The 18,623-nt window shown below is 47.5% G+C and overlaps 1 protein-coding gene across 1 annotated transcript in view; it reads right to left on the minus strand.

Moving 5' to 3' along the window:
- The window catches only part of STARD9 (StAR related lipid transfer domain containing 9), a 101,230-nt gene that overhangs the window by 13,616 nt on the left and 68,991 nt on the right, over positions 1-18,623 (minus strand). The window contains exons 17-23 of the mRNA XM_025038756.1: positions 15,544-15,595; positions 15,063-15,200; positions 14,326-14,408; positions 14,087-14,190; positions 9,141-9,331; positions 8,193-8,664; positions 2-6,679 (exon numbers count right to left, since the gene is read on the minus strand). Coding sequence (XP_024894524.1) covers positions 2-6,679; positions 8,193-8,664; positions 9,141-9,331; positions 14,087-14,190; positions 14,326-14,408; positions 15,063-15,200; positions 15,544-15,595 — 7,718 coding nt within the window. The remainder of the gene's footprint in view (position 1; positions 6,680-8,192; positions 8,665-9,140; positions 9,332-14,086; positions 14,191-14,325; positions 14,409-15,062; positions 15,201-15,543; positions 15,596-18,623) is intronic.

The following is an 18,623-nucleotide window of genomic DNA, read 5'->3' on the forward strand; positions in this document are numbered from 1 at the left end:
GGCAGCATCAAGCTCTGTGCTGGCTTTCTTCTCAGCACCCTTTTTCTCAGGATCTCCTATTGACCTTGAGCTTCCATCAGCAACTGAGTGGCTGAGGGAACTTGTCCTCACATCAGGAGCAGAAGGGGAGCTACAGCCTTGAGCCAGCGATAGGACAGCAGCAGCAGCAGAAGGCTCCAGAGTGCTGCAGTCTGTTGGCTCAAATTTCATGTGAATGCCTTTGGGCTCAAGGCCATGTGCCAAGAACATGTCAGGTTCCCTGAAATAGCTCTCTTCTCTCTCATCCATTCCACAGGCCCAGGATGATAACATGCAGGGGAGGAGGAGAGTCTGTGGGGCAGCCTTAGAAGTCCCCTTCCTCAGGTCACCCTCTTTGTAACCCAGTAAAGTGGGGGGAGGGGAGAAGCAGGCATGAGAAGCAATGGGTTGACAGTTACACAGTGGTAGGCAAGGAAGAGTTCTGCTGTCTTCTTGCCCCCCAGATGGGATGAGAGTCCTTCTGCCTTCAAGACTCCCTGAGGAGACAACACTATCTGAAGTTTCCTGTGGGGATCGGCATGGGGCCTCCTTCCTAACTGCCCCGGGATGTGGGCTAGGTCTTTGATCTGAAAATGGAGCTGGCCTGGGATGTTTGCTGCCAGCCGTGTAAGCTTCTGCTAGCCCAGAGCCAACACTTCCTTTCCACTTCATACATTGCTGTGAGGGAGCTTCTAGTTCAGCCCTTCTCAGGGCTCCAGGCAGGATGGTGCCTTGTCTGGGACTTGCCCTCCCTTCTTCTAAGCTACTGGAATCCTTGAGGCCTTGGACATGGTCTTGGTTAGACCCTGAGAGACTGGCAGAATTCTGATTACAGATCATAAGCTGACTTTCAAAATAGGTTGTTTTTCCTCCCTGTGCAGCCACTAAGTTACCCGAACCTCCTCCGTATGTGGTGTCTAGAGTTCTACGTTCTTGGTGTGCTGGTCTTCTCTCCTGACTGCCAGGGGGCACTCCCTCTGCAGTCCCCCAGCGAGCTAACTGGCTTTGCCCATGCTGACTCAGTCCAGGATCATCAGAAGGGTCCTGGGAAGATAAGGTGGCCACTACTTTCTCTGGTATTACTCTCCGGTCCTCCACCATAGCTGCTGAAGATGGAAGACTGTCCGAGTCCAAAAGATCTGCAGAAGAAGGTATTCTAGTTGCTTCTTTCTTTTCCTCTATGATTTCAAAAGGGCTAGAGTGACATATAAACTGTTCACCTGTTCCCAGGAAATGTCTCAGTTCTCCAGAACAAAGACTTTTGCCTAGAGCAGGGTCAGCATGGGAGGAAGTCTGTGAGGGCTGCCATGGCCCTCTGTTAATTTCAGTGCTGGGCAGAGGTTGAAAGCTGTCTAAAGAGAGGGCTGTGGCCTGAAGGACTTTCCTCTTATCAGTCCACAGATGTCCTGGTTCAGTAGAGGAAGATGCCACATGAAATCCCTGTGCTTCACCCTCATACCTGGTCTTGCCTGACACTGGCTGGTCCATTTGTTGACACTGGGGCCTGCCAGGGGCCCTTGAAAAACATTCAGGTTCTAATAAAGTCTCATAGTAAGGAAGGACTGTGTCCGCAGCCACCAAGTCATGAAGCTGCTCTCCCTGGGCCTTTGCCGGTCTGATCTCCTCCAACACGGCCAGGCCCGTGGATGTATGGGCAGAGGGCTCCAGCTGTGGCACCCTTGGCAGGGACACAGGTGCTGAGAAAGCAGCGCTGGTAGGACTGAGATCCTCGGCCTCCTCCTCTGCCTTCTGCTGCAAACCCCTACCTCGGTCATTATCTTCTAAGGGACAGCTGGCCCTCTTTTCAAGCTGGCTAGAGGCCCTGTTCAGGGAACTGGCTCTTTTTGTTCCTCTTTGTACAGCTGCCTCAGCTTCAGAAGCGGAACCAATCCTGGTACTTAAGCCCATTGAAGTGCTTCTGGGACTCCCTCTTTGGTCTTGGGGGCTGGTACTTGCTGATCTCCTGCCTTCAACCCCCAGGGGAATGCTCTCTGGCACACTGGATTGACCCCAAGATCCCATGGCCATAGACATCACAGGCCCACACCAAGCAGTTTGTGCCATGGAGGAGCCCCCTCTAACATTTCCCTGAGGGCTGTGGCTACGGGGCTTTCCACTCTGGCCCTGATATCCTGCTCCAGTTGCCCAGAAACCGTTAGGCATTTTCAACACTGTAGGATCCATCACATAGTCAACTGAAGAGATGCCTATAACATCAGGTGTATAAAGATAGCTTCTTGGCAACCTTGAGGAATCCAAGGGCAAGGTGTTACTCGGATCTCGATGAGGAGCTGCAGAGCAGTCTGGCTGGCTCAGCAATGGGTTGGTTTCCTGGCTGAAAAATGTGTCCATACAACGCTGGTTTGGACTAAGAAGTTTCTGAGTCAACGAGACCATTCTGTATTCCTCCTGTAGGCTCTCTCCTCTTTGCATAGTCATTTTTTTAACTCTGCCTTGAACTTTTGGCTCCTCTTGCTTAGTACTGCCTATGGGTTTGGCAACATGGCTTTCCTGAAAACCTTTCACAGTCTCCCATTCCTCAAGACTTCCCCAGCAACAGGGCTGCCCTCTGGAGCTTGCTGATGCATGCACCAACCTGCCCTCCTTCTCAGAAGACCTCTCGGACCTGGCCTGCAATGGTGCAGCTCTAGCCAATGCTTTCATTCTCCTTGGAGTAACAGAAATGTTGGTCTCTCTGTGAGCTGCACATGTCCTTAAACAATCACAAGTGTCCCTGGCGGGTCTGTCTAATACAGCTGGGTGGGTGAGCTCTCTCACAAATTTAATGTCTTGTACACATTCCCTTGACTTGAAGGGGTTCAGGGTGATTTTCTGGACCTGGGGGTCCCTCCCAAAGCTACTGTTGGCCTCCATTTCTCCAGCTTCACCATCACTAAAGACAGCATCATCTGTCTGTTCTGGAGAAGATGGCTCAGAGCTGCCTGTTCTCAGGACATGGTCAGCCATCTCCTGGTCCTTCTGGTCCCGGAACACAAACTCATTACCGACTCCCAGAGTGTGGGAAACACATAGCTGCTTATTCTGCTTGGATTCAAATTCTAAGATACCATTTTCCAGCTGCATTACACTCTTAATTAGCCTAGCCATTTCATTGGCATTATCAACTCGTTTATTTGGTCTCTTTCCAGAAGGTGGTTCTTTGGGATTTAATGTTTCTTGTGATTTTCCAGGGCCCTTACGTTCACTGAGGTTTCTTTCCTGAGAGCGTGTAACTGACTGGAATTTTTCATGTGTAGTCTCTGTCCACGGAAGACCAGTTTCATTCTTCCCTTCTCTTCTGTCAGTTGGACTCTCATCCTGGGCCATTATCTCTGGGTTGCTTACTCTAGGATGTATTGATCTAGACTTCAAAGGAAGAGCAGCTTCCCCTAGCATGTCTTTTTCAAAGCCTAAATTGATGGTTTTATAGATGAAATCAGACCCGGCCTTGGAAGAGAACTGTCTGTTTATATCAAAGGTCTGGGTCTGTTTTAGGACTGAATTCTGGTCCTGCTCTTCTTCCTCAACTGCCTCAGATTCACAAACAAGGAAAGGCTTACTAGACCCGGAACTGTCTGAGGAGACATTGCAATAGGACTGTACGGTGGCCTTTTTTCCCTCTTTGAGTCCTGGAAGACTGTGTTTATTTAAATTTCCAACTTGATTTTCAAATCCACATGCTTTTGTTCTGGTGGATGTAAGAAAATGTCTGTTCTGAGCAACAAAAAAATAAACTGAATGATGGCTTTCTTCTTTAACATTTCCAGGGCATTTCCCTATTTCTCCACTAACTTCTTTGGTGTTCAGATCGACTGTCCTCTCTGCTGTGACCTGCTGAGATGAGGCAACCTTGGGATTCTGTTTTTGTGACAGCACTGGCAAATTATTCTTCAAACATACATTTTGGAGGACTTGGAAGTCATGACCAAAGCCCCAGGCTTCCCTAGGGGATGGGGAAGGCACTCTTGCTTCTCTGCAAGCTGGGATTTCTAAGGCAGTTTCTGTCAGGGCATCCCGGCTTTTGGTCACATAGAATGTTTCCAAGGGAGGTGGCTGCAGGGAAGATTGGAATGGACTCCAGGGAGTAGAGTGGAGGCATGGCTCTGGACCCGATGGAAAGGCAAAGGAAAGACCGGTGTGTCTTCCAATCACTTCCTTGGAGCTCTCCTGGTACTGTGCCTTCTCTTCCTGTGGGGGGTGGTGGCTGTTGTGACTTAATTGCCCCACCTGGCCTGAACTATTCTTCCTGAGAGGAGCCGAGCCTTGGGGCCAACAGTCTTCTTTAGTGGCTATGGTGATATTACTGTGACAAGGGTTCTTCAGGAAGAAACATTCATCAGAGGAAGTCATCAATCCAGGCTTCCCACTACTCTGAGAGGACTGTTCCAAGCTGTTCTGTTTGACTTCACGTGCTTCTATCGTGGAATTTACGATCTTGTTCTCTACTACAAAGACCTGTGCATTTGTAGTTCCAGAAGTCAATGATTCTACGTCTGCTGAATAATTTCCACTATAACTCACCTCTTTCTCATTAGTTGTAAAGAAATCTGAAGTACCTTCTAACTCAACACTTAAACTCTCCTGTTCTTTCTCTGCTCTCAAAAGCCTAATTTGGGGCAGATGGTTGAATTCCAGACTGCTAGATACCCCAGAACCAACTGCCAATACAGTATCACCTTTGCAAGAAGCTTGGGTAAGGGAACCAGAGTCTTCCTCAAGGGAGGTAAAAGCTGGTCTGGGCTCTCCTATGGCCTCCAAAACAGGATGAGCTAGTTCAAGCAGGTACTTCTGCTGAAGGGCAGCCCAGTCCCTCTCATGGGCACTGCCTCCATGAGTAAATGAGGCGGCCGAGGCAGCCAGCACGCTTGACACACTAGAGTTGTTGGATGCTTCAGAGTTGCCCTGCTGGACTGTGTCAGGGGCACTTCTGGCCTGAAAGGTGCCATCAGGTCCTTGCTGAAGAAACCTGTAAGAACCCCAAAGTGACAGCCTAGATGTATCAGAAGCAGGAATCGTGTACACAGCTCTTACACTGCAGGGCAGCTCAGCACCACCGGGGGGCAGATTGGAGCTGTAAGGCAGGACTGCTTCTGTACATGATGGCTTCAGTTCGTCCATATTTGACCAGTATCCAGGCCTCTCCCAACCACAGGGCTGAAATTCCTGGACATCAGGACTTGGACATAAAGAACCCACTGTTCCCGGGGGGCTGCTGGGATTGATCTTAGAGTCACAGGAAAACCAGGAATCCATAGACAACAGAGGACTCCCTCTTGAAACCTGCATGCCTTGGAGAATGTTGGTTTGTTCAGAGGAGCTTGCCTCTGCCTCTGACTCAGGCTGCTCATGTGGGGGCTGGGGCTGGGCAGCAAGGTAAAATGAATTGCTCATTGGCAGGATGGCATCCAGCCTGGCTCCTGTTCTGTGGTGGATAGGACTACATCTGCACACTGCCTCCTGGCCCACTGTGGACAGACTGGAGGTCTGCAGGTGCCAAAAAGTCTCTGTTGGCATCTCGTCAGCTGAACTGAGGAAAGGCTCTTCTTGCTGATCTTCCTCAGCGTCAATCAGGCTATCCAGTGAAAAGCTCCTATGTGCCTGGATGAACAGTCCACTGTCTAAGGATGTGGTGAAGCCCCTCACTGAGGCTCTAGCTCTGGCCCTGGGATGGCCATGGCCGTTGGTAAGTAAACTGCCCCCTGGGCTGCCCTGTGGGCTTTGGTACCCCTTCTCAGCCAGCGAGTCCTCAGATATTTGGCTGTTGTCACTTTCGGAGTTCTCTGGCTCTGAGAGATCACACTCCTTCCCCCGGGGGTCCTCTGGCTGCAGCGGCTCCGTCAGGGCTTTGGCATAGACACAGGAGAGAGAATCCACTGAGTAACTGCTATCTGCATCAGATAAATCACCATCTTTTTCTCCTGTGTGACCCACTACTGGGCTGGAATCTGTGAGTGAGGATATGGTGTCTGAGTCCCCTGCACTGTAGTGCCTCTTCAAAGGGCTGCCATGAGGAGAGCGAAAGGAGTTTTTGGTAATGTCTCTGACCCTCGCTACCAGCGCCCTCTGCTGCCCTTCTGATGCCCTGCTTGGAGAAGGTGATTTGGATTCTTCCCCAAAAGTCTTGGCTGCCTTTCTATGCCCAGCTGCCTGTTTGGGTCCACGGGGATGTGAGGAACTGCAATTGGCTCCTTTAGCAGCCTTGTGGGTCCCAACGTCCCCTTCTTTTCGCCACCCTGCTGGTGTGTGGCCTGGGTCTGCTAGTCCCTTAGCTCTCTGGGTCTGAGTGGAAGAGGTGAGGGCCTCTGGCTCATGCCATGGCTTCAGATTGTTAGCTGGTTGGCCTGGAGATGCTAAGCTCTGGCATACCATCCGACGGGGCTGCTTACCCACTCTCTCCTTTTCCTGGATGCTGGCAGAGTTGGAGCTCATGGTGAGGCAGGTGCCTGAAGCTGAGGCTTCCCTCCTGGCCAAGGCTGCCCTGGCTGTGCAGAGCTGCCCCTCACCTGAGGAACGAAGGACATTCTTGCTGAAACTCCCTGTCCTTTCAGGGTAAGAAGCAGCCTGAGGCAAATACTCTTCGGATGGGGTGCTCTCTGATGCTTGGTCAGTGGAGTCAGGCATAGGAGGTAACGTGGTAGACAGACCCCGATTCAAGAAAACACTGTGGAGACAAGGAGAACTAGCTCAGAAAAGAAAGAGGTCCGTACTTTCTGCTGACTGAGGGACTACAAAGTCCCACCTAGTTTGCTCTGTAAGAGGTTAAAGACTAGGCCAGTGTCACTGTCCCCTAAAGTCTTTGGGGTCAGAGAAAAGTTCTATAGGTACGAAAGGAGTCCTGGCTCTCAAAGAGGCCTCAAGTACACTCTGTTCCTCAAATTTTTATCTTATGAAAAGTTTGAACTAAATCTGAATCTAATCATGCCTTTAAAGAAAACTTCCAGTTAAATAAAACTTCTAGGAACGGAGGAACAATTTAAATGACACTAAAGGAATCAAATACACAAATCTATAATGGGGCATACTCTAAAGAACTGACCCACTTTCTTTAACAAATCAATGATATGAAGAAATAAAAACAACAAAATAATGGATTAAAAGAAATTTAAAAGACAAAACCACATGCAGTGTATAAATCCTATTTAGATCTGAATTTAAACAACTAATTATAAACAGATGTTTCTGAGGCAATTAGAGAAATTTGAATATGGCTTAGGTTTTCGATTATACCAAATAATAAATCTGAATTTTGTTAGGTACGATAATGACAATGTAATTATAAAAAAAGTCCTTATGTTTTAGAAGTGTATACTTGTAGGATTGAAGTGACATGATGTCTAGAAGTTGCTTTAAAATACTTCATCAGAAAAAGGAAGGAAGGGAGATGAAGCAAGCAGGGTAATTCTTGCTAACTGCCGAGTGTGAGTGATAGGTATACCATTCTCTCAACTTTGTGTATGTCTGAAAATTTTTAATAAAAAGTTTAAAAAAAAAAAAACCGCCAGGCATTCTGAAGACCAGAGAGGTGAGCAAACGTAACACCAACAGACATTAATTGCACACCTACTATAGGGAAGCCCTGTGCTAGGTCCGGAGGACACAAAAAGGTAGATACAGTCCCCTGCTCCAAGCAGCTGGGGAGGTAACATATCCTCACTTTGACTGAATATAAAGAGTGAAAGAGAAAAGAAACAAGGCAGATCAAAAATTGGACCTGGGAGTCAGAAAGATAGTGTTCCACTTGCTCAATAGTTGGGAGGTGGGTTCGGGAAGCTCACTTGGGGTGGCAGGTCAGGTGGGGAGGCGAAGGGAAGAAGTGTGTGGGAACGGAGTCTGGTTAAAGGCAAGATGAGATGGAGGTGGGGGCAGGACATGTATAAGGAGATATAAGTAGACAGTCAGGGTCTAAAGATGAAAAATGAGGCTCTCACTCAGAAGACAGTGCCAAAGAAGCAAGAGTTGCCACTCAGAGCGGAAAAGGGGGAAAGCCTGAGTCTTAGGAGATATCAACTACAGAGAAAAGAGAAGAGTCAGAAGAGGAAAAAAGTGACAAGGAAGAGAAATCTTTCCATTTCACAGATTAAAGAAACTGAGGCACCAGGAAATAAAGAACACGGCCTGGGTAACGAGGCTATAAACCTCAGCTAATACATCTAAGTGACAACCGCTGGCTGTACCTGCGTAGCTGGGGCAAGTACTGGAGGCAGAGCCTTTGCAGGCTCAAAGAGCTACAACTTGTCGATCTGCTTCTACATTGAGGCCCTGCAGCCATGGCGTCAAGGCTGGGGACCTGGTATGGGGGCTTTTGGGGGAAGTCATCTTGGAGATGGCACAATGCTTTGAGCTGCTCCAGTCTCTTCTGGGTCTTTAGCAGCCTCTGCTTCTTGGTGATTCTCTCTAGCTGGAAGACGACCTTTTTCCGCTGGATGTTCTGCTCTGCTGCTCGAAGAGCGTGTCTCCGCAGGAGCCTCAGTCGCACCACCCTCTTTGGGCTTCGGACCAGTGGGGACAAATGAGTCTCAGAATTTGTCTGAAGCCAAGCATCAGTTGGCACAGAGGCCTCAGATTCTTTCTTTGCGACACAGTCTTGCTGTTGCTGCTGCTGCAAGCTGGCCAGCCAGGTCTCTTCTCTGAGCAGCCAACGCTGGTCTGGGAACCAAAAACACCCTGAGAGAAGGTCAGCACCTCCCTCCCTGCCCATAACTGCCTGGACTCAGACACTTCCGGCCATGGCTGGACCTGTACGGAGTGAAAGAGCTGGCCGGGGGGATGTGGCAGGATGAGGGCAACAGGGCCCCCTTACCACAGGGGAAGGGAATGAAGCCTCCAGACCTCAGCACAGCAGTGGGCACATGCTAGCGGGCAGCAAAGCATGAACAAACATGCGCGTGAGAAGGGGTGAGCAGGGGCCCATCACTGTGAGGGGCAATAGGGAGGTGCTTCCTTATTCTTGCTTCCAGCTCCTTGTAAGAATCTCTGATCTCTAAAAGACAGAAGAGAACGTCTAATACCAAAGATTCCAACATGGCACAAAGAAAACAAAGGCGAGAACACAGAAGGCTGGGGAAGCATGACAATGAAAAAATGAGAAAGTGAAGCAGACACCACGAGCAATGGGCACCTACTGTCTTTAATCTGCCGGCTGATGTGTGCCTGGTCGAATCCCAGGTCCTGTTTGGCTCTAATCTGTCCTGCTAGGATTCGCTGCCTCAAATCCCCCACGTAGCACTGCTGCTGCTGAATCTGGGCCCTGTGGGGCGTCTCTCCAGCCCTGGGTGGCTGGTGGTCCTCGTCACTCTTCTCCCCCAGGACTCTCCTGTCACAGAGGGGCCAGGGTTAACCAGGAGAAATGCAAACTCAGCTCAGTACAAACCAGTAGCCATCTAAGCCCCTTTGAGAGAGCCCCTGAATTCAACAGGGCAGAGAAGCCTTTGGACTTCTGACAACTTGTGACACACAGGCATGGTGTCACAGGCAGCTCATGATGTCACAGTGCAGGAGGTAAGAACAATCCTTAGACTACCATATTCTTAGACTGTGGGTTTAGCAGAAACACAAATTCATTTTGGTTAAGGAAAATAACCAGAAAAGTAAAGCAGTTGCTTTATTTTTTTAATTAAAAAAACAAAACAAAACATTTTAGCTAAGTTAAGAAGTCTTATCCTCTAAAAAAAAAACAGGTATGTACTAGAAACAGAGTAGAGCAGAAGCTCCAGAAACACTGTAGGAATGGAAAGTCTCTCATACGTGTCCAGAGATTATGACTGTATCTCCACTCCCTGAAACAGAAACCCTCTGTTCAGGTAGTAAGGGGCAGCAATCCAGAGGAGAAAGAATCTACATGCAACACACGACTTGCGGCAGGAGACCCAGAGAAGAGCTGATCTCCACACAATGGCTATTCTCAGTGAACCAGCCCTGGAATAGGGTTCAAGAGTTTTAGACTCTAACATATCTTTCAGAGATAAATGCTGAGGCATTTTCTAGTGAAAATGTCGGGAGTTTGTTTAGATCAAGTGGGGAGGAGGGAGAGAAAGTGAGTAAGGATATAAATGAAACAAGATTAGCTATGAGTGCATCATTTGTAGTGTGTTTGGAATTTTCCATAATACAAAGTTTAAAAAGAATTCTAAATTTCAGTCATACTTTATTCTGCTACCAAGTTCCTTGTGTGATCACAGATGATTGAGAGCCTTCCTCTGAAGATGTAGTTTTTTCTGCATGCTAACCTCACATGCCATTTCTGCAGGGTTTCTCCATCGCTGTCATTCAGGTTCCTGAAGGAGCCACGTGAGTGGGCGCTCCAGGGCGGCAGTGGGAGGGCAAGTGGCTGGGAAGGGTGGGGCTCCACCAGAGGCTCACAGAAAAAGCCTGAATCCAGCCTCCCTTGCTCTCTTTCCAGGGAGCCATGACTGGACACTAGAGCCACATCTCAGTCTGAGTGGTGTGCTCTAAGCCTTACAGACTTCACTCTAAGCCTTCTCTGCTTAGGAGATTTACACTTTGTAGAACATAATGAAATCACGAGGGTATCAAAGCAGAGGCCCGCAAACTACAGCCAGTGGGCCAAACTGGGTCCATTGCCTGTTTTCCTGAATAAAGTGTTATTGGTGCACAGACACATAATTCATTTTATGTATTGTCCAGGCTGCTTTTGTGCCACATTGGCAAAGCTGAGTAGCTACAGCACAGACTGTATGTCCTACAAAGCCTAAAATAATACCTGGCCCTTTACAGAATGTTTGCTGCCTCTGTCTCAGAAGAAATTAAGATTTCTTAATGTAGCCTTAGGACAGTGAAGAAAGGATGGGTGGGAGGGTGAATAGATGGATGGGGGCAGTGTGTGGGTAGGAACTGACGCATGGCAGTTTCTTCTCTGGAAAGGGTGCTGTGAGGTGACTCAATCTGCAGTGGGTCCAAGGACTAGGACAGGCCCAGACACTTGAGCAAGTGAACTCTGGAGAAGATTGTCACTGATTGCTGTGGGCAAAAGGCCAAATACACACAGTGGAATGTACAGAAAAGAGGAAAGACACTCTTTGTTGTATGTGAGGCAAAAGGCGAGGGATAGCAATTGTAATAAAAATCCAGTTAACGCTACATGGATAGAAAAAGCAGTTAATGGGAAACATTGTGTACACATATGACATGCTGGTACTATTGCTCCAAAATCTGTCTGACCACAGACATGGCTGAATTACAAATATGAGCTCATCTGCGGGTCTTAGACAAAACCGGCTAAGATCCAGACCATCAGATGCAAGGGACAGGGAGGGGATCTTTATTCTAAATTCCCTGAAAGTATTCAGCTTCCTCCTCTGCCATCCCGAACCCTGAGATATACAAATTTCCTTCTCCCTAGAGGAGAGCTCCCTCAATCTTTCTTCCTGGAAAGTGGCAGCTGCCAATCAGCTTCTGTGGACCCCATACAGTTTCCTTCATAGCAGCAGCAAGACCTACAAGAATAGACAACTGGGAGGATCACTACAAACAATGCACACTAGCCATGCACCATCGGACTGAAAACAGCTTTTCTGTTAAACACATCAGCCAAGTTTCCAGAAAGCAGGTGAAAAAGAAAATACCAACCTTATGCTATATGTCTGGGTAGATTACCAAGGGCAAGCCTTCAGTTACCTGCTAGCCACAGACCTCTGTCTCTCTCAGATGACTGCCCTTCATCTTGGGTGGCTCCTGCATCCCCCAGCTGCTGCCTGGTACCCTGCTTGCCAGGACTACTTCATGCCCTCCCAGCTGCCTTGGGGTCTGACAGCTTCTGCAGCAGAATGCAGCAGAATCTGCTCACTAAAGCAGCAGTGGCGGTGGCAGCAGTGACAGTGTCTCCCGGACCCTGGGCACTTAAGGTTAAGCCCTCAAAATTCCAAATGGGAAAATACCAAGGACAGTTTTCAAGGACAAATTCCTCTCTGGTCCAGATCACTACTGCCAGGGAAAAAGGAGGCAGACTGGCCAACTTCCCTTGGCTCTGGAGTCATCTCTGGCTTTGCAGGCTCCCCACAACTGCTCTTCCAGAGAGTAAAAGGAGGGAAAGAAAGCCTAGGACAAGGGGAGGCTTGGGAGGCGACCCACCCAAGAGCAGAAGAGAAACTCTCATGGAGACACAGTCACAAACCGACTGGGAACCCAGCTGACAATGTGCAGTTCTCTCCATTCTCACAGGTTCTCTCCCCAGTCCCTCTGCCCAATCACAAGCTGGAAGCCTACACCACCCTACTTCCAACCAGGGCTGGCACATGATGCTGGCTACGGTAGCTGAGCAGGACCAGCACAGCCTACTGTAGCTGAGCAAGACCAGTACAGTCTCCTAGAGCTGGTGCTGAAGAGTGGAAGCAGCGAGTGGGAGAGGCCTTGATTCTCCAATTCCTCTGTTCTCTGAGTGAAAGGGTGCATTCTTGGTATTACTGAAAGGTCACATCAGTGCACATGGGGCTACGGAGCCTGAGAAGGCCTTAAAAAGGCAGGAGACCAGTGTTCTCTGGGGTAGATCGATCAGCTGGGGTAAGATGGGAGGGCATGAGAGCAAAAGGGAGGCTGCATTCCTGGAAAGCTCCCCACAAGAGCCTCCCATCAGCAGATCTACAGGGTGTCAGATCCTGGGCAAAGCACTCCACATGTTCTAGCTCTTTCGAGCCATATCACAAGGATCCCTGAGAGAAAGATGGTAATATTCTTACTTACAGGTGAGCAAACAGGCTCAGAGACTCAGTAACTTGCCTAAAGTCACACAGCTTTTCTGAAGTAGAGCCAGGAGTTGAAGCAGATTTATCCAACCCCAACATCCACGGTACTTTAAGTTGCAGAGCCATTCTCATTAAATCTCTGAACTCTGGAAGAAACAGATCTTCAGCGTGTCTTCTCAAAAGAAACCCTAAGACAAGGCCCCCTTTCATGGATTCAGAGTGGGGGCCACTCTGACGAAACAAAAGCCCAGCCTTAGTTCTGAGTCCACCTTGGCCTTGATACTTAACCCTGTATCATCTCTCTCACCTTACCGGTCACCCCACAGAGCCCTTAGTCACTCAACATTAGGAATGTCCTACTTTAAACTCTGGTGCATCATCCTTCAGCCCTTAGGCAGCCCTTCTGTGAGGATTTGCCTCCTGTTTATGCTCCCTGCATCCAACATCCATCCCTCACTACCAAGACTACCTTGGGGTGCCATCAAATGCTCCTGGCCTGAGGAAAGAGCAGCTAGATCCCTCTGAAGAAATCAGGGGATCAAGGGCTATCATAACCCTCCCAGGATCCCTGTGCTCACAGTGCTGGACAGCCCCCCGACACCAGGTACCAAGTCTCAAAGGCAGTAGCCACTTTGGCTATAGAAACAGAAGGATACCACTGTTCCCAGTATCAAACCCACAAGACAGCTAGATGTGGGAAGGGAATTCTATGCAGAAATGAAGAACGACTATGAAAAGTAGTTGCCATCAATCACATAAAAAAACTCTGACTCCATGCTTCTCGGTCACAATGCAAGTGATGTGGGTATAAGAGGGAAGAACCCCAAGATATTTTAACATTGTTCCTGGAATTACTGCCCCTGTTATGCATAGTTCTGGGTCCTTGGTTATGAGAGAAAAAAAAAAAAGGATTCTCAGTTCCACAATAACTTAAAAAATTCAGAGGACTCCATAGTCCTGGAAGCTAGCTGACACACACCGTGAACTCACATACAGGCAGGACAGAACTTAAAGGGGTATATAGGGAGATAAGTTCAGAAGCAGTATCAAAGCTATCTATAAACACACCACATTTAAATCTTATTGACTAAAGAAAGTGAGCATAGGGAACATCAAATGATATACTACTTCAGTGATAAAAAATGTTGCAATACCATAAAGAAAATAAATGAAGGCCAAGACCACTTTCCTGCCAACTATCAGCTGAGCAGCTAGCTCAGCATCTTCAAATCACTTGTCAAGCTGAGTCAGACCAGGCTTCATTCAGACTTTGATTGTTACACTCATCTGCTCTGTACCTGGCTCCATTTGTAATACACTAAGAAGCAAAAGGAGTAGGTTTCACAGGAGAACAATCAGCTGTATCTCACCTTTTTTTGTAAAGCAAAGGACAGAGACCCAACCTGGAGGCAGTGACATCTCCGTCCAAGTCCAGCCACTCCAAAGAGCCACTACCACCAACAGCCTCTCCACCCTGGGAACAAGGAAGAAAGCACAGTGAGGCAGTCACTCCCCTTTCCCACCCCAACAGAACCAGACAAAGCTTAAACTCCTCCCCCGCAAAGAAGTAGGGAGGCCAGCAGCCATGTGGAAAACACAGCACACTAACCTGCCTTCTCTGTCGAAGGACAGCAGCCTCTGCTGGGTGGTTGAATCGGAACTTCTGTGCTTTCCCCAGGATTATGACTGCTCCTGTCAAAGACAGAGACAGATGAGAATTCGATCAACAGCTCCTGCTCTGAGGACACACTAAGTGCAGGGCAAGGTTCTACAAGACAAAGTCCTGCCCTCAACAAGTAGATAATTTAGCTGAGTCAATAACATATGTAGATATCAATTGGATACTGCATAGCATATGTATTAAATGAATGAAATAAACAGGAAGAGAGGAAGCAAGATGAATTCCAGGGAACATTTCATGGGAGAGGGACAGACAGAATTTGAATAGGTTAATAATAGTAGTAATAGTGGCAGTAATAATGCTGATGTTTTCTAAGTGCCAAGAATACTATTAAGAACAACATTACATGGATTAGCTCATTTAGTTTTCACAATGATTATTATCATCCCCATTTTACAGATGAGAAAATTGAGGCCCCGAGATTTTCCCAAGGACATAGAGCTAACAAACATAAGGACAAATTTCAGAGTTATTCTCCATTCTGGGGCCCAGGAATTGGGCCTTCTTTGTTTACGGGAAGAAGATCATATTAGGAAATCTTTGGGTGCAAAGGCTGGGCGTTCCATCTTTAAAGTCTATGCCACTGAGCCCTCTGGGTCTGGCCTATGAGAACAGAAATAGTCCATCACTCGTCCTGGCATAAACAGGGCTGAAAACAGTCCTACCTTGCGTCAGACGGCAGGAGGCAGTGACCTCCCGGCCATTGACTGTGCAGCGGGCTCCCTGGGAAGGCCGTAGAACGACGACCCCACAGGCACTGGTAATAGTGCAGTGGTCTCTCTCAATCCACTGACCCTGAAGGACTACAGAAGAGGTGGGGGTCACCAGGGTGGAGATGTGGCCCAGGGAAACACTTCCTCCATTCTTTACATGAGATAAGAATGCACATCTGAAAGATCTCACATCATGACAAGAGAGGAAGGAAGTACCACCACCTGAAACCACCCAGAAGAGGATCCTCCCACATATGGGTCTCCTATCATGTCCCAGACACACAGCTGCAGCCCCATAACCTAGGAGCAAAAGGTGCATCCCCTGATGACGTTAAAGATCCTTTCCTCTCAGAGACCATGAGGTTCTTCTGAAGAAACCTGTCAGGCATGAGTACCTGTCACAAAGCATCAGACTATATGCTCTGTCACTTACCAATATCCTGTTCCTGGTCTGAGTCAATCCTTCCTATTTTTGTTGTCCCCTCCTAAAGGGAAAAGTGAAGCCATTTAAATGAGAATAAAAGGGACACGGCCCTGGCCCCAAAGAGAGTCCACCTATTTTGAGTGTTATCACTGCCTTCCCATACCCATCCCAGCCTTCTCCGTACTACTTCTCAACTTTGATCCAGTCTGTTCTGACTGCTCTGCCCACTCATTCTGTAGCCAGGAAGCCCCTGAGAAGGTGGGGGCAAAAAATATGTGAGAGACTGGGTGTAAAGCAGCACCAGCTCTTTGCAAAGTCCAAAAAGTGTTGGCAAATTCCTATAGCCTGAAGGTAGGGAATAGTCATGGCTGTCAGTTAGAGTGTCTCCAGTCTGAGGAAGTGGGCAACAAGGTATAGCTTTCTTCTAGGGGTTAAGGTTCATGTGGTCCAAGTTTGGTCCAATCAGCCTCAGAGAGATGCGTGTTCTATAAAGATGTAAGGAAGCACAGGATTTTTACCTTCTTGGTCCACAGATGAAGTTTAACGGACACCAGTTTGTAAGAAGAGTAAAGCGCGAATAGGAGAAAGCACATCTAGAATCAAAAAGGACTGGAAGAGAGTATAAAAGAGGAGGGGGAAATGGGAGTTAGTATAAATGAATCATGGGGTTAGTAGAAGACAAACAAGGCCTTTGGCCCTTGATTATGGTAATTCTGTTTAAGACGACACAGCTCTGTTTGAGGAAGGCAGCCACATGACAAGAGAAGTTGAGTTTAGATATGTACTTATCATTTATTGAATAACCATTCACATGACCCAGGCACTGCACTGAGTGCTTTATAGCCATCTCTTATTTAATCCTTTAACAATCCAAGATGTAGCTATTATTATCTCCCTTTTATAGATGAGGAATCTGAAGCTAATAGGGGATAAATTGCCCGTGGAACCCACACACTAAATAGAAGAGCTTTGGCTAGAATTCAGGTCTCTCCAGGTCCTGAGCCCATACTTTTCCAACGTCAACATACCACCTCCCCAGTAACTGAGGTTTTTTAAGTGACCAGAGAGTTCTGTAATAGACTTCACTATCAGCAGCCAGAAGGGGTGTTCCCTGCAATTTCCCCAAAACAGTTTGTGGGAAGAAAGACTCCTGGAAGTAATGACTGAAGCTCTGTGCCCCAGTCCACATGCGCAGCCACAAACAGAACAGCCTTTTCTGCTCAGCCACTGAGGATCACACAAGCCAATGGATGCTGGCCTACAAACACCACCAAACAGAATCAAGGGAAAGGGGTCAAGACTCCTCATGTGAGTTCAGGATCAGCCCTGTGATGAGGTACATTCCCCTCCAAAGGACAAAGGCCATGGCACATCCTAACTTCTAGATCTGCAGGACAGAAAGTACTAAAAAACCTGATGGCATATCGTTCAACAAAGACTGAGTTGGTACCTGCTCTTGCTGCCCTCTGCCTCTTTAAGTGGTGAGAATTAGTGGCACAAAGGCATTTATGAGAATGAAGCCCAGCATATCAGTAACCTGTGCTCCATGCAGCCTTCCCTTTGCCCCCTTCCCATCTAAGTTTCCTCCCAAGGTGACCCAAGGGAAAACAGCTTTCAGGGCATTGCTAGGGATTAGATCTGGGTCTGTAGCCAAGTGAACAAAGCAAATAAAAATACAGTAAAAATACAATGTCTTAAGCCATTACTGTATACTATCACCCAAACCAGGATCTAAAGAAACAAAAAGGGAAGAAGGGCACATAAAATACAGAAATGCCAGAATTTCAACTAGACTAAAGCTTCTTCCCCCAGGTTCACTGGAAATGCACCAAGGAGGAAGTGCCATCCTCGGTGTGCACTGACTCGGCAATGAAAACCAGAGCCTCTACATTCTGATGAGGCTGTCACTCATCTACTGTCTCCTGTCTAGCATTCAATCTCATAGTAATGTCCTTTAACCCTCTGCTACTACTCCAAGCTCTACCACTGGACTTCTAGCTTCATCTGCTCACCCCACATCCAATCATTATATTTGAACAGTTTTACTCAAAAATTGACCATTTTAATCTATCTGATCCCTTCCTGACCTCCAACCTCTCCTATAGTTTTGACTAATGGAAGGCTCCATAGCCTTCAGTATTTAGATCTGCTTTAAAGTAACAGCCCCTTCTGTCTGAGACATTTTCAATGAGATAATTTATACCCTTTGTATCAGAAAATAAGCTACTTTAACTTTCTAGGAGGCTCCATCCCTGATTTCTTCCCTCAGGGCTTATCCTAAGAACATGATGAACTTTGCTAACATCTCACTAACAAACACACTGCAACATTAGGAGTCTAATTTCTCCAGGGATAACAGCAACGTTACCTATTACCCATAAACTCTTCCTTTTAAATGTCAACTGGGGACAATTATGAGAATGAAGATTGGATTTTCAGTTAGCATAGAGATTTTGGCCACGTAAAGTATCTTTTGCCATTCATAGAGACTGTCCTTCTATAGCAGGACAAACATTTTTGATGAGGGCAGGATATCAGACTATTTACCGTGAGTCACTAACTCTCAAAATGCTTCATGTAGAAATGAAGACCTGGCCTCCAGTTGACAAAGAACCAGGAGAGCCAGGTCCTTCGTGGAAGGCCTTCACTCTATTTTTTCTAGGTGGCTGCATGTCAGACTTGCCCCGCTGCCCCCCCAGAGCTCTTCGGACTCTCCCTCATGCTTTCTTTAAGTTTCTTATATCTACTTTCTCTGGTTTCTCTTTCCCAGGTAAACCTAGTAATGGACAAGTCAGAGGTGCACATTTTGTTGATATGAGGGTTGAATGAAGTGAGAAATTGTCAGAAGAAAACTGTTTCAGATCTTTTGATTCCCTCCTCAGTCTCTGAGAGCCTTCTGTGAGCTTTCTGTATTTGCAGAGCTCGGGAGCACCAATGGCAGAGCTCAGGAGTATAGTCACTTCCATGACTGCACTGCTGTGCTTCAGGAAGCCAGAAAAGGAATATAAGCAGTATGGTTCTTACTTTAAAATGAGGAAATTAAGCCTCAGAGAACAAAAGTAAGTTACATAAGAGCAACGTAGCCGTAG

Source organism: Pteropus alecto, unplaced genomic scaffold (assembly GCF_000325575.1).
Source record: "Pteropus alecto unplaced genomic scaffold, ASM32557v1 scaffold86, whole genome shotgun sequence".
NCBI classification, from domain to species: domain Eukaryota; kingdom Metazoa; phylum Chordata; class Mammalia; order Chiroptera; family Pteropodidae; genus Pteropus; species Pteropus alecto.